At 38.6% G+C, this 27100-nt stretch overlaps 1 protein-coding gene across 3 annotated transcripts in view; it reads right to left on the bottom strand.

Annotated features, from left to right (window-relative positions):
- Positions 1-27100, bottom strand: part of PIP5K1B (phosphatidylinositol-4-phosphate 5-kinase type 1 beta) — a 305629-nt gene that overhangs the window by 49840 nt on the left and 228689 nt on the right. For 2 of the 3 annotated variants that reach the window (XM_081273842.1, XM_081273841.1), the window contains 2 exons: positions 19813-19968; positions 15389-15533 (listed from right to left, as the gene is read on the bottom strand). In XM_081273842.1, the coding sequence (XP_081129968.1) occupies positions 15389-15533; positions 19813-19968 (301 nt within the window). The remainder of the gene's footprint in view (positions 1-15388; positions 15534-19812; positions 19969-27100) is intronic. The other variant, XM_081273843.1, reaches the window with a different exon arrangement.

Genomic DNA, 27100 nt, shown 5'->3' with positions numbered 1-27100 from the left:
TTCCCAACTTTCTGTCTTGTGATGAGATGCTTGTCAAAACTAAAATACAGAGAACTCAGTGAAGCAGAGCAAATTACGTTGTGTGCATGTATGAATGTCACAATGAACCTCACTATTATGTATAATTATAACTTACTCATAAAAACATGAAATGCAAAGAATTCTTTATGAAATAACCTTTTAAGCCCATTCACCCCAATCAGAAACCTGCTTAGTATAGATTCATCCATTATTGGTGATTTTGTCTATCTTGAAAGAGCTGCCTGGAAGTAAGCATCAGGAATTGTAGGCTGTGGCCCTGGTCCTGCTATTTAGTTATGCTGCTGCCCAAGAATCCTCACTCAGCACCTTTTCTAGTCCTCTTTGGGTTTACAGACAAGGAAGCAGAGGCGGATATGTCTAATTTTATTGACAATCTATAATTAAGCTTTAAGAAAAGATATATACCTATTAGAAGGGCAGAAGATGAGGGGAGGCTCACAGAAACAAAACTTTGGAGTTAGAAGGCACACAGACAGGCAGTAAGCAACTCAGCAAACTCAGGAGACCCAAAACCTAAGCCACTGGGAAAAACAAGGAAAAATACAGCCAGGTGAATAGCCTGCTCTAAGCCAGCAGAAGAATTTAATTTAATTTTTATTATTATTTAATTGAATTGAATTTAATTATTATTATTATTTTCTTCTTTTTTTATTTTGTGGACATGTTTTTATTTCTCTTCTATGAGTAGAGTTTTTAGATCCTATGGTAAGTATATCTTTAACTTTTTAAGAAATTGCCACACTGTTTTCTGAAGTGGCAGCACCTCCTTATGACCCAAGAGCAGTGCTGTCACATTGTGATCTTAACTGGTATCACCCTCATAACCAATGACTACGAACATCTTTTCATGTGCTTCTAAGCCATTTGTAATTCTTCTTTTATAAAGTGCTTATTCAAGCTATTGCAATCATTACTTTCTGATGAGACCATAGAACAGGATCCATGGACTGAGAGACACAGGAAGGAATTGAGGAATTGAAAATTATATATATATATATATATATATATATATATATATATATATATATATATATATATATAGAGAGAGAGAGAGAGAGAGAGAGAGAGAGAGAGAAGAGAGAATGCATTATTAGATGCTGAAAGACCTAGTCTCTTTCCTGTCAGATGTCCCAGGAGGCTGCCAGCCAGGACTTACCTATCAAACAAGAAACTGGAATCATCTCTATAGTCAGTGTGGCCAGCTCAACAGCAAAGATTGAAAGATACTAATATTGGTTCCATCATAAAGTCCCATCCAAGTCACCTTTTAGTAGAGCTTAGCCACTGACCCAAACATCTGACTAGAGTGTCCAATATGAAAGATGCAGGCTAAAACAAACAGGAAAAGGCAACCTGAATGAAGATTGAGACCAAAAAGGGAGAGGAGACAAGAATCAGGGCAAGACCGAAATTACAATCCTCATAACCTCGGAGAGAAATGAGAAGTAATGACAACCATGAAATAAGGAAAGCTGGCTAAGCCAAAAACAAAACCTCAGGGAAGAAAAAGAATTCTTAGACAATAGGGTAACGGAAATTAAAAATGGAGTTGAAGGATTAGGAGATAAAGTTGAGGAAACCTCTCAGAAATAGAACATAAAAATAAACAGATCAAAATGAAGAGAGAAAAGTAAATATGTTGGAGTACAAATCCAGAAGATTCTACATGCATAAAAGGAAGAAGAAGAAAGAGGAGGAAATTTAAAAAAAGATTAAGAAAAATTCCCCATATTTTAAAAACATAGTTTACAGATGGAGAATGCTCTGGGTGCTTCTTACACTGGGTGAAAACAGACCTATACCAAGGAGCTCCATTGTGACACACTGAGAGAAAACTGGAAAGATACTGGGAAGATGACATAGGTCATCATTAGGAAATTGGGAATCAGAACAGTACTGGATTTCCCAAGTAATTGGGAGGGAAAAGATAATGAGCAAAGCCTTCAAAATTTTGGAGAGGAAAAAAACGGTTTACAATATAGAATTTAATACTAGCTACTCTTATCAATTAAGTGTGAGGCTTACAATAAGACATAGATATGAGTCCTCTAGGATTTTTCCTCTACTGTACTTCACCAGAATGAGGGAGTAAACCAACAGAGGAAGACGTATATGACAAACAGGGGAACCAACACAGACAGGTGACTACGATCCTTACAACAATGGAGAAGGGAGATCCCCCCAGTAACAACCATGCAGCAAGCCCTAGAGGACGGCTAGTCCAGACTGGGGTAGGTCAGAGACTCTGGGGGAACTTCTGCAAGAAAATGAAATGAACAGAAGCTAATGCATTTAAATGGTATGAGAAGCAATCAAGGCAATTGGTGAAGAACATGGATTTCCATTAAAGAAAAAGAAATAAAAAACTAAGTAAAGAAAGTACAAGACAACTCTCTGTTACAGGGGAAAGCTGAGTAATACAGGAAAGAAAAAAAAATTACAGTATAGTTGACTTTCTGTTCTGCAGATGGGGAATCCTCAGAGTTAACCAACTATGAGTTGAAAAATTTTGAAGAAAAAAAAAAACAATTGCACTTGCACTGAACATGTACAAACTTATGTCTTGTCATTATTCCCTTAGCAATACTGTATAACGGCTATTTATATAGCAATTTCATTGCATTAGGTATTATAAGTAACCTAGAGATGATCTGAAGTATACAGAGGGAAGTGTGTAGATTATATGCAAACACTGCACGATTTTATATACAGGATTTAAACACCGATTTTGACATCCACATGGGGGTCTTGTAACTCCAGTCCCCCTGGATAATAAAGGATGACTGTACACTATAATATTTACACAGCCATAATGAATACTCAATATTGATCTAAGTGCCATGATGCCGTAGGTATACTATGAAGCAGGAAATGTGGTGTGCGAGGCAATGGAAGCAGAAGAGTACATGTATGTGGTAGGGGTAAAGTGGGGAAAAGACATCAATCTTCATTTTCTTGAAGGAGAAGTTATTAGCTAAGGCCTAAACCTGAATGATGAAGAAAGAGCAACATAAGCATGCTATTTAGAGATATGGAATTAACTGCAAAGGAATTAGCTAAGAGTGGTGAACTTTGCTGCATCTAGGGACAGTCAAGTGCGCAAGAGGTGGACAAGGATCTGTTCTTTTTCCTAACAAAATATATAAGCTCTGTTAAACTCTGCACATAATTTTTATTTTTTTTATTTTTTTTATTGGTTGTTCACAACATTACAAAGCTCTTGACATATCATATTTCATACATTAGATTGAAGTGGGTTATGAACCCCCAATTTTACCCCAAATGCCCCTACTATCCCCCCTCCCCTCCCCTCCCAACTTCTCTCTCTACCCCATCTACTGTAATTCATTTCTCTCCTTGTTTATTTTCCCATTCCCCTCACAACCTCTTATATGTAATTTTGTATAGCAATGAGGGTCTCCCTTCATTTCCATGCAATTTCCCTTTTCTCTCCCTTTCCCTCCCATCTCATGTCTCTGTTTAATGTTAATCTTTTCTTCCTACTCTTCCTCCCTGCTCTGTTCATAGTTCTGCACATAATTTTGAAGCAAAACCAAAACAGATAAAATGGCTGGGTGACATAATGTTAAAAGGTTCCTTACATTTCCAAAGCTCTGTGATTCTTTTAGGGTAAGTTTTGTTACTGAGATTGGAAAAGCATCAAGAGTGGGCAGGGAAAAGGCAAAGAAGTAGACACTTGATCCATTTCCCAAACAAGCCTTAACTTGATCTCAGAATGCTGCCCTCTCTCCTGTCACAACTCAGTGATGACAAAGAAAATGTCCAGTAACAGCAGTTGGAATTAATAGGGCACTGGCTTAGGAGCACTCACATATAAATAAAAGACAAAACACCTGTCCCCAGGCTAAATGCTTAAAGCTCAGAAGCGCCTTTCCAGTAAGATGAGAGACCAATGAAAAGACAGAGAAAAGCTGCCAATTTTTTTTTCTCCAAGTGATCAGGATGAAATTTTCATTTTATCCGAATTCTTCATTTAATAAAAAATCTGGACATTTTCAAGTTCTTTTGGGAACTTCCAAACACTAACTTTTAATGTGGCTGGCCAGAAAAATAATGAGCTCCTTTCCATCATAATATAGTTCATCTTTATTACTCTCTCCTTGAAAACAGGCTATTAAATAATTACATTTTGGATTAATACTATCCTGAATTGAGAGCTTATCATTGTCTTCTAATTCCCTCATTCCACTCACCTAATTCTCCTGATGCCCATAACTGTCATGAACTAAAAGCAAAAGACAGCTTGTGGTAGATGAGCTTGGTCTGCCTGTGGGGAGGCAAAGCAGGGTCAGCGCTCTGGAGTCAGTGAATCCTTAGCAGCAGGTTTCCTCCGGTGGACTTCCGCTGTGGAATCCTTTCCCCTAAAGATCAACAACTCATCTAAATGACAGGTTAGGTAGCTGGCTGCTGTGGAGATAATTCCGTAGGTAACAGAGGGATTAAACAGAGGACGTCAGGGATCCATTTTCTTCTTGCCTTGGAGAAAATTACATTGGCTGCTCTTCCTGTATGTTTAAGGTCTATCAGGGAAACAAACTTAAATTTGGGATTCTGGCAGAGTCCTGAATTGAGGGCCCCTGGATGGAGCGGGACATAACATGAACCTTGAAAAAGTTCACCCATCGTGCATCTCTCAGAAGGCCCAAACTGACCTTTAAGTGCAGCAGGGAAGCCGGAGAAGCAGGGAATCTTAAAGAGAATTTCTGTGCTTGGCTATAGAATCAGGGATCTTTGTAGAAGCAAGACCAGATGCTGAGCATAAGTGCAGTTTGGCCTCAGGTCAGAGGGGTTGAGCTGGGAAGCAGATTTGGGTGGGCGGGCACATTTCCTTGGGGACTGTTACTACCTTAAGGCAAGGGTGCTTTTGCTTAGGACTCATCCAGGCAGGTGTGGGGTCCTGTCCTCTTTAATGTAATCTGAAGATGCATTCACTTTGTGTGGTTTGTATTTTGAGCAATAGATGTTATATATTAATTCCTTGAAAGAGCCCAGCTGTGGTTCAGCTGAGCCACAGGCAAAGACATTGCTTCATTTCTTGATCGGATAGAAAGAGTTTATCTCCAAAATCCTTTTCTTATAATCTAAGAATCCCTTCAGAAGCTTTCTAAAAGGAAGGTTTCAGGGCCCTCTTTCTAGAAGCAAATACCTGGATGTAGGAACTAGTCACATTGAGAAGCATTTCTCTAGAGTGCCAATGGAGGAGGGATGGAGAATTGGTGGCTCTACAGAGATCCACCTGCAAACCACTCTTCCAAGATGCAGCATAGTGGCTAATGTCAAGGAAATAAAGATGGAGGGTTTTTTTTTTTTTGATAAGTTAGGGTATCCAACTTACGATTGGACGATTTCCCCTTTTTCTTTGTTTGCAATATGACTTATCCATAAATTAGATCCATTAGAAAACATTTAACTAATTCAGGAAAAGCACCTGGAAATACTATCATGCACTAATTCCTGAAGAAATAAGTGTGCATTCTTTGAATTAATGCTGAACCTTAAATAACTCTTCATAAAATGTCAGATATCTGAAAAATTCACTTCAATTTCCTGCCCATGCAGAAATATGTGAGGAATCATGTGAAAAGCTAATCACTTAGCTTTACAGAGGCAGTTCCACAGTTTATTAAAAAAAAAAAAAAAAAGACAGGCATCTAGTAAACTCCAGCTGCAAACTGGAGGTGATGTAAATCCAATCCCCCCTTTTTCTGTGGGTGGGGAGAGGAAGCTAAATGAACAGGCATCTTGTGAAGAGTCTGGGAGGTCCGATGTTCTGTGAATGTGTCCAAGCCACAACGGGAGAGAGATGTGACCCCTCCCCTAGGCTCTCTGGTACTCCCAGCATGCCTACAACAGTCTTAATTCCTCATACGAGACATTCTTCTCTTGGGAATAAAGCAGGGTTTTGCTTCAGGATCCTCAGGAATGTCCTTCTCCTCTAAACATGTGTCATCATTTTCTTGGCGACCTAGTTTTCTGACACTGGGAAAAAGTTGGCTAAATCCTGCCTTAGCTGTACCCCCTCCATGATGTGTGTGTGTGTTCCAGGCTGAAATGTATTGAATTGATGAGAGGGGATGCAGTGGTGGCTTCAGACACCAGGTATTGGCAATAAAAGTCAAGTCTTTTTCTGGGGCATGCCTGATGGCTCTTCTTCCATGCTGTGTCTGCTGCCTTGTCAGAGGCAGACTTACCTGGATTCCTCAGTCTTACAGACCTCCAATTCTCCAGCCAAAGAACCTTTCTATCTATTCCATGTGTCTGGAATTAGCTAAGACATCTCTGAGTATTTACAACCTATCAGTACCAGGGAAAGCATTACTGTCAGATTTGTTGGTAAATACTGTGGTCTGTAATTGCACAGATCATCCAAAAAAAATTACAGCTACTTTACATACTATCATTACACTGGCATGATAATAAATTGGTTCTATGATTCCTTTCATAAGAGTATACATGATTCCTGTTCTTGCATGCCCTCTCCCTCTGTAAAGCTTTGATCTTTGTAATTATTATTATTATTATTTTTAAAGATCTTACATCTACCTGGCTTTTGCTCTGCTCATGAGGCCATTATTTACAGCCCTGTCTCAGCTGTACTTTGCAACACTAGGGTTGAGAGTGGGCAAACTGCATTCCCCAGATCCTCATGCCCCTTTGCTGGGTTCTGCTCTTTAGGGAATGGGTGATGTGAGAAGAGGAGAGAAGTCTCTGGCTCTCTTCTCCCTCATTTTTCTTTCTCCTTCTTCGGGCAGTATCTCTGAAGGTGGCTGCGTTCCTGCCACTACCCCAACTCTTTAGGTAGTGCTCTTCTACACTGTCCCTGAGTCTAAGTTCTTGAAGGTGTCAGGGTTAATGCTGTGAGCTGCTTCTTGTGGGTATTTATCTGGATTTCTGCAACTTCCCCCATTCTTCTTCCAGTTTCCCCACACTCTGTAACCAATTCCCTTCAAAATTCCAAGTTTGTTTTCTGTTTTCTTGACTGAACTCTGACTAATAAAATACCCACTGGTGGCTTTTGTAAACAAACACCCCCCCCCCCCCCGCACACACACCCTATGTTTTGTCCCAGATAGTGAAACTTAGGGGGAAGTTGCAAGGTGCTGACACCTTGAAGCACTTGGCTTTTTTTTTTTTATACTTGGAATTGAACCCATAAGTGCTTTACCACTGAGATACATCCCCAGTCCTTTTAAAAAATTAGCTCTTTTTAGTTATGCATGACAGTAGAATCTACAAATCTTAGCCCTGAGGAAATTTATCCATAGGCACCACCATTTTAAAAATCCATTCTTGTGTCCTATATCATACTAACGTAATTCCAACAAAGTAGTGCTCAATAAATTTGAGTTGAATGGAGGTCATTTAAGATTTGTGTTATCAATTTGATCATTACCTATTTAAGGAACAACTCTTATGCCTGACTCCTTGTGTTTCCATAGAAACTTCTATTAGACTGGTACTCTTGCTCTCTGCCTCTTCACCTGTTCTTCCCCAGAAGACATAGAACTTACTCTTCTACAACATTGAAAGAAGAAACTGGCATGTTAGTTTCCTGCAAGCTCCCTCAGTCATTTTTATTTTTATTTTTTGAAAGAAAAACATTTGGGCTGGGGATGTGGCTCAAGCAGTAGCGCGCTCGCCTGGCATGTGTGCAGCCTGGGTTTGATCCTCGGCACCACATACAAAGAAAGATGTTGTGTCCGCCGAAAACTAAAAAATATTAAAAATTCTCTTTCTCTCCCTCTCTCTTAAAAAAAAAAAGAAAAAGAAAAACATTTATTCCATCTCCAATCCAGTCTCACAACCTAAGGGCAAGAGCATCTTCTCTCAAGGCTTTTTTAGTACATTCAAATTAGTGCGGGGTGCCTCTGCCCTCCCCATACTCCAAAACTAGTTGAATATTTACATAAAGCCGGGTGTTCTCATTAGGCAAAGTCCCTTCCAGCTGTCCTGGTAGGAGCAAGAAGGAAGTGCTGTCCAGCTCTGCCTGGGGCGGGCAGCAGCCCCACCCCTGCTATGGCTGTCAGGGAGGGAACCAGCCCAGAGGTGGTTGGCACAGTGGCGACCCCAGAGGATTCAGCATTGAGTTTGGCCTGGCCTGGGACCTAGCAAGGGACAAGGGGGCAGACCTGAGTGAGGATGCAGGGAGCCTGAGCCAGCATTAGACACAGGTACAAGGACTCCCAACTTCTGTCTTTGGCAGAAAACCCAAATAACTGGCTACTGCAGCCCAGGCTGAGCTGGGCTCCTTCAGGATGGAGGGATGCTGGGGCCCTTGGCAAAAGGGAACATCATCCACACCTTCCTGCTTCTGGCTACTCCAACAAGGTTAGCAAGTCGTTAAAAGCATTGAAGGCTGGGGGTGTAGCTCAGTGATGGAGTGCTTGCCTAGCATACGCAAGGCCCTGGGTTCAAGTCCCAGAACTGTGGGGTGGAGAAGAAAGCCAACGAGAAAACATCTAACTAAAACCTTTTCCTAAAAAAAAATGCCCATGTGGGTCAGTGACTGCAAAACCCCTTTGGGCACATGCACTTGGGTGTGTTCTGCCAACTAGAAGCAGGCGTGGGAAGGCCGGCCCTCTGGGCTGTCAGCTGTAGCAGGTGTGGCCAGAGGAGGAACTGCAGCTCTGGGAGGCAGGCCTGGAGGAAAAGTCCAGGGCAGAGGGGAGGCCCCAGGGTGCCCTCCCTGCCCACTCACTCCCTATGACCACTCAGTACACAGTGGGTGGCTGGTAGCCCTCAGTGGTGTCCACACTCTGAGTGAAGGGTGGCTGCTGGTAGTTATCCACTGATGCGCTGGAGTAGGAGGTGTAGGCCGTGTTGGGGTCTGGGGTGGGGTCTACATAGTTCAGGATAAAGGTGTCCACTCCGGCCATGTAGCGCTGGTAGGCCAGGGAAGCCAGTGTGCCCCAGGAGAAGACAGAGAAGAAGCTGAAGGTGATCATTGCCCGAGTCAGCTCCCACCAACACATCTTCCAGCTTGGTGGCTGCCCATTGGTTGGTGAGGAAGCAGAAACTAACAAACCACAGGAAGGTCCAGAGAGCTGAGAAGAGCAGGTCGCCAGTGACCAGGTACTTGTGGTCAGTGGCATTGCTGATCTAGGGAAAATAGGCATCAACCACAAAGAAGAAGGCTGAGGCTGGGAAGGCCAGCAGGCCGATGGCTCAGGTGCCCTCACTGTGACTGAACATACAGTGCAGCTGGGAGAATTCAGGGGCACTGCGTATTCAGAGGACAGGCCACCACCTGCAGCTGTGCCAGGAAGCACTACAGGTGGTAGGAGCTACCTGCCTTGGCCGCGCCTTAGGCTCCACTCTCTATGTTGCTGCTGCCAGTCCTTTTTAATTTTTATTTTGAGACAGGATCTTACTAAGTTTCTAAGGGTCTTGTTAACTTGTTGAGGCTGGCCTTGAATTTGGAATCCTCCTGCCTAAGTCTGAGTTGCTGGGATTTTAAGCACGCACACCTGCACCCGGCTGCCACTTGGTTATTTCAACAAATGTTTTGATAGCACTTACTATGTGTCAGGAGGTGTTATATGTGCTTTCCTATCATTATTTCATTTAATCTTTAGAATAACCCACTGAGAGCAGGAGTATAATAATCTACATTTGACAAATGGGGAAACCAACGAACATAAAAGTAAAGTAACCTGTCCAATGTTAGATGGATGGAAGTGGCAATTTGAAGGCCAAAGTTTTTAGTGATGATTTGTTAATCACAACCAATCAGGCAGAGCAAGAGGAATACCTGAGGTGGTGGAGAAAGTAGGTTTTTCTGCAAGTCAGGAGTAACCAGATTATGACGCATAACAGCAGAGTTTGCAGAGGCCAATTCAACATTCCTCAGCAACCTGGGCATCACCTGTGAAGGGCTGAGAAGCCCTTGATTGGGGTCTCAGCATAGCAGGTAGTTGTGATAGTCCCAGCAGATACTGCAGATGTGCCCCAACTCTTCCCTAGGGTTAGAGTTAGAGATCTGGAATCACTAGGAAATACTTGCAACCAATTTTCATTCACAGTAAATGTTCCTGCTCACCTTGCAACATCAACAGAAGATACAGGATTTCCAAAACCAAGCAGAAACTTTTCTAACAAAGTCTCTTCTCAATGATAAGGTAGTGACTCTAAGTCCATCTGGAGAGCTGGGAATAAAAGCTCGAGGAAATAGCTGTTTCTTGTTACTTGTGAATTTAAATTAATGGGCTATCTTTTTAAAGATGTTTGAACACTTGAACATCTTTGAAAATGAAAATCCTCACTCAAAAATCCACACAGAGAAAAGGCAAAACAGAGGAGGAAGAAGAGAACTTGTGCAGATGTGAACAAATTTCAATTAAAAGCATCATTTAAAACTCATCTCGCCTGAGAAGTGACAACACGAAGGAGCACAGCTGTGAAATAACAGCCTTATCCTCTGTTATTAGTGCTCTGGGTGGATGGCAAGGCTCCAGTTTTTAGCCACGTGGCCTTTAAAGTTACCTAATGTTGCTAAGCATCAGTTTTTTCATCTGTAAGCTAGAAATAATAAACATACTTACCTTACAGAGACACTATGAGAATTAAATGTCTGGATGCAGGTGAAAAGCTTAATACAGAGTCTTACTAAGGTCTCATAATTAGTTATTACTGTAACTGTTATAGTTATTAGATTATTATTGATGACTTATAATATGACAAGCACTATGAGAGAAAAGTTGCCAGAGCATTGCCAATGACTTCTAGAACAAAGTCCCCCATTTTGCCCACTAGAAATACATTACGTATTACGCAGCAAAAGAAGATGACTCAAATAGGGTCAGAATTCACACTAGGAAAAATACTCTACACACAGCTCACAAAAAGGGTAAGATCAAAAGCACTTGGAGACCATGATGAAGGGATGACACAGTGAAAAGAACAAGAGATTAGGACCCTAGAAACCAGTGTCCCAGTTGAAATCTTACCAGCACACTTGGATGTATCACTTAAGGTCTCTGCATTTCCATTTCCTTCTCTTTCAGACAAATCAAAAGAAAGTCCCCTAACCTACTTTAAGATGGCTCTGCTTTAAATGTGAGTGGTAAGCAATTTGTGTGGAGGGGCTTGTGACTAGAGGCAACTATTCACCCTTCTCCTAGGTACTTGAAGAAAGGGGCCCAGGACTGCTGCCAGATCTGCTGGGTTAGCCCTCTGAGATTTAGAACTCTGCATTTTTGTTTTTTGCTTGCTCTCTCTCCGTGTGCAAATGACCAGTGGCTTCTCCTCTGATATATCTGCCCTTCTCACAAAACTCCAAATGTCTCCAGGCTGAGTTAACTATTAAAAATAGTCACTAGCAAAACCCAGGAGTGGCTGGAGAGGTGATGCTGGTAAGGGCATCTCTGACAGAAAAAGTAAAGATAGATCTGAATGAAGTGGGCTTTTGATCCTTATGCATAATTAGAGCTTCAGCTTTGCTGCCAACTGTGCAGGAAATCATGAGAAGAATGAATATTCATGTGTGTAACTTACTTCTATAACATTAAATTGAACTGCTCTTCATTTTGAGATAAAACTCATTTGCCTCTGTATTTCTTAGTGCTCAGTTTATACCTCCTTTAAAAGAACAGAATTCCTACCAGGAAAGAAAAATTCAACTGTTAAAAATTCAAAACTTAAATCCACTATTTTCTTGTGAAGCATGTGTCCATGACAATTTCAATTCATGTCTACAATTTGCATGTTCTAATACAAGGCCATACAGTAGAACTTGAAAACATATACTTCCAATCAGCAGATTAAATATACACTTTAAAGATGATTCATTTTTTTTTTCTTTGCTTCCTAGTCAATTTTTGGAGGAAAAAAAAAGAAAGAGAATGGATTGTAAGAGACAAATGGCATTTTTGAAGTTATAAAGAATAATCCTTAAAAAAGAAAGAATTCTAAGAGACAGCAGTTCCCCGGTATATAATTTAGGTATAGAAACATACAGCACTAATCAATACCTTGCAAAGTTAAGGAATCTAAAAAGACTGTCAGAATGACAATTGCTAGTTGAAGTATTTACCAATTATTTTAGAACAGATATGAATAGCACAATGTCAAAATGAGAGGACACTTTGAACAGAAAAATGATTCATAGATACAGAGAAAAATCTTACCTTGGAATTATAACATCAATATTCAACACATTTTCATTTTCTTCAATGCTTTTTTCTTCCCAGGATGTTTGTATGAGGTTTTATAACTTAGAAGTGTGTCTACTTATTGCCTCAAAAATACTACATAGGGCAGTAAGAGAAAAAAAAAATGATGCAAACAAAAAGATGACAATTTCTTTAGCTTGCCGGTGAGGTTCCCTGTTGAATAAATAGGTTGGGGAAATAGGGATGTGGCCTCACTGGAATTCTTGTGCCACTACTTCTCTTTGGGGTGTTTAGCACTTCTACCTCTTTTCTTTCTTATTTCCCTAAGGCTGTGGTTGAGACTCAAGGTATATTTTTCAACTTCTTACGTATATCAAGGCTGAAAGCAGAAATACCTATGAGAGCAGTCAGGTGACAACACAGAAGAATGAAGCAGAGAGCAGTGACCCGGAGGGTCTAGGGTTCTCCCTTCCAGCTGACAAACCCCAGGAGGAAAAGGTCAAGTGGCCTCAAAGTTACTGACTTTTCAAATCATTCTGGGTATTTCAGTGAAGCCATTTGATTTCTGAATGCTGGTTCATTTTAAGAACATTTTGGGTTTAAGGAAATATTTGGTTCTGGGTTGCATATCCTAGACCGAGTACCTACTTGATAGTAGCCTGGGCTACAGTGCTGCTGGTGGGCCAGCCTGGGGAGTGCCCAGACTGACTTCCAAGGCCAGCTTAGAGCCAACTCTCCCACCCTTTCCATAACCTTGGTAAGCTTCCAATTCTGTTCTTCCTCAGATGAAATAGTTTCTTGTTCTTGCTACTGAACCCTGATAGCTAAATATAAGAGATAAAATGGCAACTTGGACATACAATGCCAAAGAAGATTTATTTGAAGCAATTTACTTCAAAAAATAGAATGTTTATACTGTTTCTGTGTATGTATAATTTGCCGAAAAACATTCTGCTGTCATGTATAACTAAAAAGAACAAATAAAAAAGGAAGACTATCATAGAGAACTGAATTTTAAATTTCCCCCATCAAAATCTATATGCTAGCCAGCATCAGTGTAAAGAAAAGTAGCAAGAATTATAGCACAGCTCTAGGAACATGCAGAGTACAGAATACAGAGAAAGCTTTCAATACTGGGAGTCAGAAGAAGGCTAGATGCCGGGGAAATTCTCTTATTAATTCTCAGGAGTTTAATACCTTTGGCTAAGAGATGGGACTTTTAACAACAACAACCCATACTACCACAAAAAACACAAGCAAAAAGCATTTTAATTTTTGTGCTGAGATTTCAGTAAATGATTTGATCATATCTAATTATATGCCCCTGATTATTATCACAGTAGCAAACTGTAGAAAAGCACCATTGAATCACATGAGATTTGTTCTTGATCTCACTGAGGACTTCCTGCAGCTTTCCAGCTATCTTTCCAGTTGCCATTTATTTATGCTTGAGAGACAAAGAACATTATACAGACTCCTATGTTTGGTTGCACCATGCAGATAGGAAAAATCATTGCTCGACTAATTTACCTACCAAATGTGAACACCCAAGGTACACATTAATATTAGGTATTATATATTACTTTAAGTCACTTTAAATATTTCCAATCCAAGGAAGCTAATCATATTCAGTGACTTTTATGTAGTTCAGGTGAGTTAGATAATTTATAATGAAGTCTTATTTATTGGCCTCGAAAGCAGATAATCCAAAGGTGGACCCAGCTGAGATCTGTGGCTCACCTTGCTGTTTTCTTCACTTCTCCAGACCTAGGGTGACACCTGCCTAATTTGCTACCTCTCTGTTCCTGTATCTAACTGAGAGAGAAGGGAACAATGATATAAAATAATCGATACAGCAAGTTCAACTACCAGACTTTAATTTGCCAAATGACCAAGCTAGACTCTACAGATATGCATGTATTAAAAATGAAACTAGCATATTGATTCTTTTTCTGGAAGTGAACCAAGCTGCCAGCCTGGAAGTAGAAAATAACTTAGGATGTAAGAAATACTTCCACATAATTTATTTTTTCAGCGCTGGGGATGGAACCCAGAGTCTTGTGCATGCTAGAAAAGTACTTTATAACAGAGATACAACCCTAGCCCATAAATACGATCTTGATTCTTGAAATCTAGGTTTCAACAAGAACTAGTTTAACTTACTAGTTCCTCTCCTGAAATTGAGGTTAGTCATACAAGTGTATATATAAAACTAGAAGATAAAACAGCGAAGCTCACAGATAGTGTTCTGATCTTTTTGTAAAGATGTCATTTTTCTATCACTAGAACCAATATTGAAGAGTATTTTGTTTAAAAAGGAATAAGATGAATAAATAATTACACTTTTATCGAAGAAATTTTAGTAACCTACCCTAATACTTAAATCCACATTAACTATTAACTGTGTTAGTTTCCCGTGGCTGTTGGAATGAGTAATAATTTGGTGGGTTGAATCAATACAAATTTATTATATTACATCTCTGGAGATGAGAAGTCCTAAAATTTAAGCTGTTGACAGGGCTGTACTCCTTGGTGGATGCCCTAGCAGAGAATCCATTTGCTTGCACTTTTCAGCTCCTAGACTCCACCTGCCTTCATGGCTTCTTCCTCCAGCGTCAAAGCCAGTGGCACCGCATCTTCAAATTCTTTTGTCTCTATCCTTTGCTTCTGGTGTCACATCTTCTCTGATTCTGATCCTCCTTTTTTTTTCTTCTCACAAAGATCTTGTGATTACACTGAGCCTCTCTGGCTACATTGGCAAAGTCCTTTTAATCATATATAGTAACCTATTTATAGGTTTCAGAAATTAGGCTGTGGACAACTTTGGAGGCCATCATTCTGTTTACATAGTCACTAAGGTTGCACATACAAAAGAGAATATTGAAATATCTATGTATCTATCTGTGTAACATTCACCAAGATAGCTTGCTAAAAAAAAAATTCATTCACAAGAAACTACTAAAATAAAACAATGAAAGATCTGTATCCTTTCATAGAACCGAGTGTAGAATTTCTACGTGACATAATGATTATTAAAGGACAGACAGGGGGCTTTCCCCCAAAATGTGTTTTGCCAAAGCAAAAATCAAGCAAGGCTTATCTCCCCGTGCATCCCAGTTGCTAGAGACAACATGTGCTTGTTCATTCAGATATTGCTTTAGGCCTAATGCTGACATGGTAATAGCCTCATGGACACTGATCACGCTAAGTGTTACCTGTTTGAATAAAGCGTAGTCCTGTCGTGTGCATAATGTTCACTGACATACAAGGAAGAAGATGAAATTGTGGTTGTCAAGGAAGCAGCTTCAAATAGTGATGGAGTGCTGGGCACCAGGTCTGGCCTGTGTCGGGATCCCAGGGCTGGGGAATGAAAGGGACACACTGTCATGGATCTCAGTAATACAAGCTTTCTTTTGAATCTCTAATAACTAGAACGAGTCCAAACCATTCATTTTACATATCAAGCAGCAAATGAAATTATGAATGAACTGTGCTCTTCTGAATTACAGTAGAAATGTAAAAGAGCTGCTTGCAAACAGGTTAAACAGAAAGGAAACTGCATTAATTTCCAAAATGGCTTATGGAAATGACATTAGGGATGTTCTTTTAAAAACCTAATAAAGCGATTTATTATTTCAAAACAATGGCATAAAAACTCCTGGAAGCTTAAGGAGATAATTTGACAGAGATTAAAAGGATGACAGGCAGATGAATGAACAGAGGGCGAACCTGCTTTGCCTTCCCTATGAGATGCATGTATCTGGGAATTTTCAGGGCCAGAACAGTTTGCTATGCCTTAATCTACAGGAGCCCAAGAGTCTTCCCTTGTCAGGAAAGAGAATATTCCAGACTGAGCAGTGAAACATGCCCATCTTTTCAGAGTCTATATAAATTCTTTTCATTTTCCCTGCAAATTGAACTAAAACATGATAATAAATTAATAAATACAATATAAGCTTCTGGCATTCCTTGTTAGACACAACAGATTCAGAGTTAGGGATTTTTTAGTGTATAAATGGAAAAGGACTCTAAAAGGCATGATCATGTGAGTGTAAGATTGGGTTTGAATTCTTTACTCTTTTGGTTGCTGGGATCAGATCTAGGGCCTCGTGCATGCCAGGCAAGGGCTCTACCTTGTACCACTGAGTTACATTCCCTCAGCCCAGGTTGTGCAATTGAAGGAGTATATATTTTGGGGTAGAGAGAGACACACAGGGAAAAATGGGGTATGGACAGGGCTGGACTTGGTCAGGAGTCTAGAAAACACATTAAAACGAATAGATGGTGGAGTTCTGCCTCCAATTCAGGTAGAAATAAAGAACTGTCATGGTGAATACCAGATGATGACAGTATAAAACCACGAGTAACCAATGTGCTCAACATTCAAACCTCAGAAAGGTTTCAATTGAACATGGCATCTGTTAGCAATCTTTAGTATATTTGATCCTGACTTCATTAAATACAGAGAAAAATATGAAAACCCTTAATAATATTGAAACCTGAGTCTGAAAAATAAGCTGACATCAGATTCCAGTGAATCTCTACTAATTAGAAGGCAGATGGAGCTGGATTTTAAGAATACCAAAGCAGACTTAGGTCTTGGGGATGATTAGCTCTATGAACTGAATGACAGTGAATGTAAAAATGGTCACACACCATCCAAACACTGAGCAACTGGCCCCGCCACACTGGGGAGCAGCTCTTTGAAGCAAGAAACTACTTTTTTATCCTCCTGCATATTTAAAAAAATTGTGGTTGGTAGAATATGTATATATGTGACTAATATACTAAGAAAAATGAGAAATTATATCCCATCTATGAATGATATATCAAAGTGCATAAATGCATTCTACTGTCATATATAACTAATTAGAACAAATAATAAAATTTAAAAAAAAAAAGAATTCTAAGATGATTCCCAGCAATCCACACACTTGTATGACCTCCTTTTGAGTGTGGGAGGAACCTGAAAATATGATCCCATGATTATTCTATGTGATCTGTCAGAAAGGGATTTTGCTGATGTAATCTTGGTTACTTTGAGTTGGGTAACTTTTAAGTTAGTCAAAAGGGAGATTATCCATGGGAATCTGATGTAATCATACCAAACCTTTAAATTTAAATTTGGGTCTGGAGGTCTGAGACAGGAAGAGTTGAACTGTTGAGAGGACTGACTTACAAAGAATTCTGTTTACAGTTGGAGGAAGCTGCATGACAAAGAGTGTAGATGGTTGTTAGGGCCTGAGCATGGCCCTTTGTTGTCTGGCAGCAAAGAAGGGACACCAGCCCCTCAACTACAGGAACTGTATTCTGCTGACAATATGATGAGTCCCCAGCTATGAACTCAGTCAAGCTGACACCTTTTTTTTTTTTTTTTTAACATTTTTTTTCTTCAAAGAGAGTGAGAGAGGAGAGAGAGAGAGAGAGAGAGAGAGAGAGAGAGAGAGAGAGAGAGAGAGAGAGAGAATTTTTTAATATTTATTTTTTAGTTCTCAGCAGACACAACATCTTTGTTGGTATGTGGTGCTGAGGATCGAACCTGGGCCGCACGCACGCCAGACGAGCACGCTACCGCTTGAGCCGCAATCCCAGCCCTCAAGCTGACACCTTGATTTCTGCTTTTCAGACCCTGAGTAGAGTACCCAGGTATAAAACTGCCTGTTAATAAATAGGTTTTATTTTAACCTGCTAAATTCTGGGTAATTTGTTCCATGTCAATGGAATATAATCTAAACATGCTGAAAATTCCAGAAAACAAATGGTAAAAAACTGGAGGAAATTTTGGCAATGACTTGGTGCACTCTGGAAGGAGAAGTCCCCCAGCATGGAGCATCATGAAGAGGCAAACTGTACGTGAAGGAACACAGGAAAACTCGTTTTATAATAGGATATAATAAAATAGCAATGTGCTTCAGGACTGGGGTTGTGACTCAGTGCTTGCCTAGCACGTGGGAGGCACTGGGTTCAATCCTTCCCAACATATAAAATATAAATAAATAAAATAAAGTTTATAAAAACCAATATGCTCCAAAGGGATTTCTTTGACCCTCAGAGACATTTTCAGGTGTAACCTCTCTAAATTTGAAGCAAGAGGTCTAAGAATTCATCAAAAAAAAAAAAGTATGGTATGTATATTTAGTGCTTCCCACGTTTCCAGACTTTCTGGGTACCTTGCAGTGTATTTATTTCCAGCCCCTTAACAGCTGGACCTACTGTTGAACTTCAGCAGGGTTCCTTAGGGGAAGGAGGTGGTGTCTGCCAGGAACTGGAGCCATCAATTCAGAGAAAAGACCAAGGACAACTCTTTCGTTGAAATCAATAACTTGTTCAAAGTTTGGTTTATGGAAAGGTGAGAAAGAAAGAGACCTAATAAAGTACACTTGGATAGATGTTGCAGAATGGGATGGAATTAATGCCCTAAAGGCCTCGGAGGAAAAGAAAATCCCTATAAGAGTTCTTCTCTTCTATAGGAAGCAAAAGGCATTTTTAGGAAATGTTGGGATTCTAAAGCAATATGCTGATAAAAAAGAATGTACTGATAGAAAAATTTAAAGTGTCACTTCCCCTTATTGCATTTAAAGAGAAAAACCAAATGGTTAATTCAGTAAATACAGAAAAATATTTAATAAAATCAGAAATTGAGTACTCATTTTTGATAAAAAGCTAGAGGAGGGCTGTGGCTGTGGCTCAGTGGTAGCGCACTTGCCTGGCATGTGTGGGGCACTGGGTTCGATTCTCAGCACCGCGTATTAATAATTAAAAAAAAAAAAGCTAGGAGGAAGAAACAAAAAGGAACTTCCTTGACTTAATTATGGGCACCAAGTTCAGCAAATTTCAACAGAGAAACATGAGAAGCATTCCCTTTAAAATCAGGACAGGGCCAGGCTTCCTGCCATTACACTTTTATTCACCAGTGTCCAGATATCCTAGCCAGCAAGGAAAAGGGAAAAGGGATGTGAGGTCCGTGTAGCCGCAGCAGACAGACAGGACTCCCAGTTTTAAGAGAGATCCTACTTCAAAAGGCAGGCAAAAAAAAATTCTGTATCTACCTAAAGAAGGAATCTAACAAAGTGTATTCATGCTATGTAAGGAAAACATTATAAAACTTTATTTAAATTCATTAAGTCTCTACATAATTGAAGAGGCAACTTGTTACATTGTATATGTGTTTGTATATTTGTGCACAGAAAGCCTAGGAGTGAAAAAAACAAACTATTGATATGTTACTATCCGATTGTGGGATTACAGATTTCTCTTTTTGAATATTTTAGTATTTTCTAATTTTTACCATAAACTCTAAATTGTATTGTTCATATGATATTTAAAATTTATATGAATTGTATCATACTATACATAGCCTTTAAAAATTTAATTAATAGAGAATTTCTTAGAGCAAGTATTTTCTAATTTTTCTGCTGTGAATTTATGTTATTTGCATAAATAAAATCACTAGAATTTTCTTCTTTTTTCTTCTTTTCTTTTCTTTCTTTTTCCTTTTCTTTCTTTTTTTTTTTTTTTTTTTTTTTTTTTTTTTTTTGCAGTACTAGGGATCTGATCAACTGAGGGCCTCTGGTTTGCTAGGCAAATGCTCTGCCATTGAGAGCCCTTTTTCTGGTTTTTGTAAGTCACGTGTCTTTACCTTCTTCATCAAGGCTGCTAAAACTCTGTCCTTCAGTCAGGAGATCCCGTTTTTCGTCCTTCCACTCCTGGCTGACTGAAGACACAATCTCCTGTGAGGTCGCCTTTAAGGCGGCGATGGAGTTGCACCGTTTCTTAGAAGGGGAGGCTTTCAAAGCTGGGCAGTGAGGGAAGGGAGAGGGAAGGGAGAGACAAGCACAAATACTTACAAAACCAGATTCACATTTTAAAATTAATATTTTATTATTTGTTAGCATTTTAGTCATTTCAGTGGAAGGTGAGAGCCTTCTTATGTATATTACATAGTATATATTATACATATTATATATTATACATTATATATGGAAAGTCTTATTTTAGATATATTTATAAATATATACAGATATATACATACATATATACATATATATTTATAAATATAAATAGATATATTAATAAATTATATGTGTGTGTACATATATATATGGCTTCTTATAAAATTATTTATGTTTTGACCATATCATTTGTCCAAAATGACTTGATTAACCCCAAATATCTTAGAATAAATTAGAGTTGGAATTTATTTCCAGATTTTAAAATAAAGTCTTATTTGAGGTTAACTTCAAATGTTTTCTTGCTAAAGAATTACTTTCCTTCAGGACTAAAATGGAGTACATTATATTCTATGCATGTATGATTATGTCAAAATGAACCCCACTATTATGCATAACTATAATGTACTAACTTTAAAAAAATTACAGATTCCTGGGTCTCAAAAAAAAAAGAATTATTTTTCTTCCTCCAAACAATGTTTTTCTAGGGCTGGGAGCTGGCTGGGTGAGTGGGTAAATGCAGATGGTAAAGTATGAAGAATTCTCATGACCCTGGTTTTATTAACTGGAGACTGGGAATTTCTAAACATGCCAATGTTTAATCTTATACTCATGTTGCTCAATTTAGCCAAGTTACTTCTGGTTGCTTTTTTCCCCCGTTACTTTCCACTGAAATTTCCTACTCTTTGGTTCTTTTCTAGGTCATGGTTATGTGAGATGCGTAATTCACTCCTGATCTTTGTCCATACAGCATTCTCTACCTTCAGAAGGGTGTTGGGAATCTGAACCTAAGAAAATGTCTTGTTTGCTGAGGGCTGTGAGCTGATTAAGCTGTAGTCAGATCATCCCTACTTATATTTACTCCTGCTGTGATCATTCTTCTTGGCTTAATGTTGTTAGAAAATTCACTGGAGGAAAACGGAAGAGAGAGAAGTTGAGGCTTCTTTATGTTTCCCCTGAACTTATTTTTGGCAGTGCCTCTCCTCCTTTGGATGCTTGCATAAAGGGGTAAGCTGACAGCAAATGTATCAGTAACTGTGTAACTGCGTCCAGCTTTGGAAATCTCAGGGTGCAGGTCACCTGCTCATCTGGGGCCTTCGCATGGGCAGCTTGCAAGAACTTAACTGGAGGAGGATTCTGGGACACACAAATGAGGGAAAAATAGAGGCCAGTCCTTCTGCTTACAGAGAAGGAAGGGTTATTTGTTCCTTGAGCAGTGCCTCATCGTCATCATAAATAATGTTTGTAGAGGGCTTTAGAGTTTGGAAGCCAACATCCACATTGCATATTTCAAATTATCCATGTGTCTAGAGATGTTGGTCCTTTTTAAGGACCTGAAACTGAGAGTAGAAAGACTTGTTCCCGGTCATGACCCCCAGGTGTCTTTCCTGTTTTCTTCATTTGCCTAATTGCTGGTTCTTTTTCTAGCTCTTCAGCATTCTATATTCTGGTTAAAGTATGGAGGGGGAAAAAAAGATAAAACTAGAGTTTGTGTTTCTCTGAGAGGAGATTTGAAATGTTTAAAACTGATCAAAATGGATTTTAATGACCACTAAGTTATTAAATAAGACATGTTTTCCTTAATTTCCCATTTATTCAACAGTGGTCACTCTTGTTTTGCAGGTCTGAAGTACTAATCCACACACGGCTTCTGCCGCAACATTCTATCTGCTAACTTCTATAAATCTTTAATAAACTATGATAAATTCCTGTCTCTCCACATAGCACTTTTAGACTTCTTAGTCATAGGACTTCAGATGTGGTTTGAGGACTGCCCTCGTCCCCTGAGACCCTCTCAGATGATCTGCAAGGTTAAAACTATTTTCATAAAAACATGAAGGCATTATCTTTTCATTTCATTCTCCCATGCACACAACTTTCTAGACTGCATGACCTGTAACAGCACCACAGACTGAATTCACAAATATATGTGAGACTCCAACTGTCTTCTACTAAGCCAGACATTAGGGATTTGAGAAAAAGGGAAAATAATGCCACTATTCTCATGAAGTTAGTTGTTTTGGAAAATACAATTATTTGTGACAACAATTTTTATGTTAAAATTATTTTACTTTATGTAAAATTGACTTGTTATTATACAATTTACAATTATACAATTTTTTTAATGTTACCTAATAAGATTAAAATTAAAAAAATTTCAATTTAAAGTTTTATATGTGCAATATAGACAGTTATACATAAATAAAAGCTCACTAATTTTTTTTTTTTTAAGAGTAGAAAGTGGCTTTGAGGTCTAAGGGTTTGAGAACTGCTCCTCTATATGCTTGCATATACTTGCTCTGAGGTCACTGCTAATTCTCTGCACTGAGAAACAGCTTCTATCACAGAGCTTTAGCAGCCCTAAGGAAGCATGAGGGAAGAGAGGACAGCCTGGTGACTAGCAGACACTCAGGGAGCCACACTTAGGTGTGTTAGTGAAGGAAGGGCCAAGAGCCTGGAAAGAGAAACAACACTTTGTTCATTAGTGTCACACGTAGTGAGGAGCAGAGAGGACCCGAAGGCAAACTCCTACACCTAAAGAAGGAGTTTTCTTTTATTGTAAATGGTGAATTTCTTCTTAAAGGGGAGAGCTGAGCCTCTCTCAACAGTGAACGATTTGGATCTTGCTGAAAATCAAACACCTTGATTTATGTTTGTCTAAACCATGTCCAGTGATAGGTGTCCTGTGCCCATTTCCAGCTTAGGTTCTGCCACTCAGTTATGTGTATACTTGACCATTTTTTAGTTCATCTATTTATCTGCCCCTCGGGAACCTACCATGCTTATTCCTATGCCTAGGCCTTTGACTCTCTTCTTATGAATTCTGGCTTAAATAGAACTTAGTTTAATATCCTTTTCTTTGTAAATCTCTTTTTTAGAGAATTGGTTTTATTTTTTTGATCTACTCATAGCATTGTATGCAAAATCTTTATTAGCAATGGCTTTATGCATTGTAAATCTATTATATGGTTCAGTCCCTAATTCAAAACAATTAATTTTAAAAAGCTTCCTATATTTCAGTGGTTAGAAAACTTCTAGGCGTATGATAGGAGCATAAATGTTGGTTGAATGAATGTATTATTGTTCTGAAATCTTAGGACAATTGAGTTTCTAGCAAATAATTAATCTAATAACTATATTCTAGTCAAGTAAATAAGTTTTAGCTGGGCGTGGTGGCACATGTCTGTAATCCCAGCAACATGAAGAGGCTGAGGCAAGGGGATCACAAGTCTGAGGCCGGCCTCAGCAATTTAGTGAGGCCTTAAGTAACTTAGCAAGACCCTGTGTCAAAGCTGGGGATGTGGCTCAGTGGTAAAGTGCCCCTGGGTTCAATCCCCAGTACCAAGAAAAAGAAAAAAAAAAAAAGAGAAATGTTTTAGCTTTTTAGTCATATTATTTGGGTAGAGAATTTCAGTGAGCATTTAACATATGGTGACTATTATTTCTATTTCTAGGAAATACAGAATTTTATAGACATTATTACATTGGCAGCATGACTTAATTCTGAGTTGGGATGAATGTTTTTAAGAAATTAAAAAAAAAACTAACTTGAAAAAGAAACTTGAAGACCAGGTACTAATTTCTTAGAGGTGGTGGCAGGGTCTTTACTTACAAAGAAAGTTTGCCTTTAGGCCTTAAGGGCTGTAGAACAATCATAGTAGAGGAAACATCTTAAAGTTGAGATTTAAAATGTCAACTTTAATACACAGCCAGTGTAATTCCACATCATGTATGGGAAGTTATACTCCACGGATGTATGATGTGTCAAAATACATTCTACTGCCATATATAACTAAAAAGAACAAATTTTTTAAAAAAGAAAAAAAATAAAGTGTCAACTTTCTCGTTAAATTGCTACCTTTTGAAATGGTCATTCATTGCATTATTCATCAAACAACGATTGAGTCCCTACTATGTGCCCAGAAATGTGCTAGGTGGTGCTGGGGACGTTTAAGTGAACCAAACATGGTATTTCAAAGAGACTTAAAGTCTACTGGGGGATGTAGCCCAGTGGTAGAGCACTTGCCTAGCATGTGAAAGGCCCTGGGTTCAATTCCTAGCACGGGGGGGGGGGGGGGGAAGCCTAGTGAGGGAAACAAATAGCTCATTATAGCACAAAATGACAGAGTGGTAAGTATGGTCGGGAAGCACCAGCTGAGCTGGGACTTGAAGAGAGACTATGGGAAGGATGGAGAGAGTGCTGAAAGCACAGGGTATGGAATGAGGAGGAGAGAAGCTCCAGGGGAGGGAAAGAGGGATCATGTTAAGGACTTTATACTCTAGGGAATCCTTGGAGCCCCTCCACCCATTTATTATTCTTTTTAGAACGAAGGGGATTTAACAGGTAATTAGGAAAAGCAGATTTATAGTTTAAACGGATTCCTCTGGCTACAGTGTGGGGAGATGAGATTAAATGGGGCATGACCTGAGGCAAACAGGCTTGTGTGAGGGCCACAAGTTTACTTTATGAATTTGAACAAACTTTTCTCCAAACAAGAGGTAAATCACTAGTAAGTACATAACAAGATGTTCAACGTCATTAGTCATTGGAGAACTGCAAATCAAAATCACAGTGAGATACTACTTTATACCCCCTAGGATCGCTACAACAACAAAAAGACAATTACATATGTTGATGAGAATGCACAGAAACATATATGCTGGTGGAATTGTAAAATGGTGCAGCTGCTTTGGAAAAGAGTTAGGTAGCTCCTGAGAATTTTAAACAGAGTTGTCATCTGACCCAGCAATTCACTTCTAGGTATACACATGAAAGTAATGGGATATACATCCACACAAAACCTTGTACATGAATGTTCATAGCAGCATTACTCATTCCAGCTGAAAAATGAAAACAAGCCAAATATCCGTCCACCGAGCACAGAAAAAATGTGGGATCTCTGTATAATGAAATATTATTCAGCAATAAGAAGAATAAAAGTACTGGTACATGCTACAACACGGATTAACCTTGATGGATACATGCTATAACATGGATAAAGTCAAACACAAAAGGCCACATACTGAATGACTGACATGAAACATCCAGAGTTGGTAACACCATAGAGACAGAGAGTAAATGAGTAACTGCCAGGGGGCTGCAAAGAGGAGCCACAGAGTGGTTGCTAATGGCTATGGAGTTCCTGCTGGGGGTAACAAAATTGTGGTGAGGATTGTGCAACTTACCATACTAAGAACCACAGAATTGCACACTTTAAAGGGTGAATTTTGTGGCATGTGAATTACATCTCAACAAAACTGTTTATAAGACATGATGAACCATACAGACTGGGGAAATTTTTAACACATGCTATGTTTTCTAGAACTGAACAAGCCATTGCTTATACCATTAATTTGTATGCTATTCAAAAAAAAAAAAAAAAAAACAACAACAAAAAAACACTTTCCAAGGCAGGAGACTCATGCAAAGAGCCTCCCTGAGATGGGGACATTAAAGGGCCACCTCCTCTACAAACCTACCGGGGTCTGCAAGGGAACTCATGGTTTCCAGTCTTGGCACAGGTAAGCAGGGTGAAAATTCTTCCTTAAACATTTGAACCACAAACTGATACTCACACAAGCTTGCAGTCTGAATAAACACTACTTTATGGTCCATTTTTAGGCCAAAAAAACCTTAGGCAGAGAATTTAATTTATAGTGGTCTCAATTTGACAGTGATTTTAAGATACCATTGAGACAGTTTGAATGTACAAAAAAAGTTTTCCTTAGAATAATAAGTTAAAAAGGAGTTATATCTTTAATATGTAGAGTTCATATAAATCATCTGGAAAAATAATAAACACTCAATAGAAATGGTCAAATGTTATAAAGCTCAATTCTCAAAGGAATTATAAATGGCTAATAAAAATGACTAATGGTTGAACCTTACCCATACGCAAGATATGCAAAATGAAACAATCAGATAACATTTTTTACTTATCAGAGTAGCATAATTTAAAAAGCATAATGCTGGCTGAGAGCTGGTAAAACACAGACTTGTGGGAACCTTTAGTGGCACAATCTCTCTGTACAGTTAAGTGCATTTTAAATACCATTATCCCTTTTTGGAATCTATCCCAAACAAATAATCCCTAATTTGGATCCAGAATTTGTCTGAAACTATGTTTTAAAAAAATATTAGTTAGAAATAAAAAAAAAGAAACTATAAAATGCTTTATACTCAAAGAATGGTTAGCTAGATTATAGCACATCTATATAATTTTAATGTTGCATTGCAATTTTAAATGATGTTTTTGTAGAACATTCAAGGATATGGAAAAGTATTCATGCTATAATGTGAAAAACAGAAGACATAAAAATTGTATACCATTATGTTACCAGTATTTATTTATTGTTTTGTGGTGCTGGCTGGAATTTGAACCCTTGCAATTGTTAAGTATGCACTCAGTTACTGAGCTACACACCAGTTTTATATAAATACATAAAGTACAGAAATCAAAATTGGTAAGCCCCAATTACCCCCCACCTCCACCAAAAAAAAAAAAAAAAAGAAAAAAAAGAAAAGAAAAAGAGACTGGTAAGAAGAACATCAAAATATTAGAACTGGGCATCTCTGGGTCACTGGATTTTAAGTAATTATCAATGTTTTCTTTGCATCTTTCAAACTCCAATATTATAAGAAAAAATGTCTTATATGAATATAAAACATGAATATTCTACTCTTTCTATTTTTTTGGTGAGTGACTAAATTATCATGTTCTGGGTTATAAAAGTGGACCACAGAATGGCTAAATTATAAAATAACAATGCATGCATTACAGGGTTATTTTCTTCTATCATATAGTTAAAAAAACTTACTACATAATACTACATATATACTGTAGAAAATTTAATAAACACCAATAAGAAAGAAAACAAGATCCCACATAATTTTCAACTCAAAATAACCATTATTAGCTTTGAGTTTAGTTTGCTTTTTTTTTTTTAACTCAAGGTTTAAAGTTAGAATACTCATGT

The sequence above is a fragment of the Spermophilus citellus genome, assembly GCF_964194105.1.
Source record: "Spermophilus citellus genome assembly, chromosome: 2".
Classification (NCBI taxonomy): Eukaryota; Metazoa; Chordata; class Mammalia; order Rodentia; family Sciuridae; genus Spermophilus; species Spermophilus citellus.
This window is presented reverse-complemented; position numbering and strand designations above follow the sequence as displayed.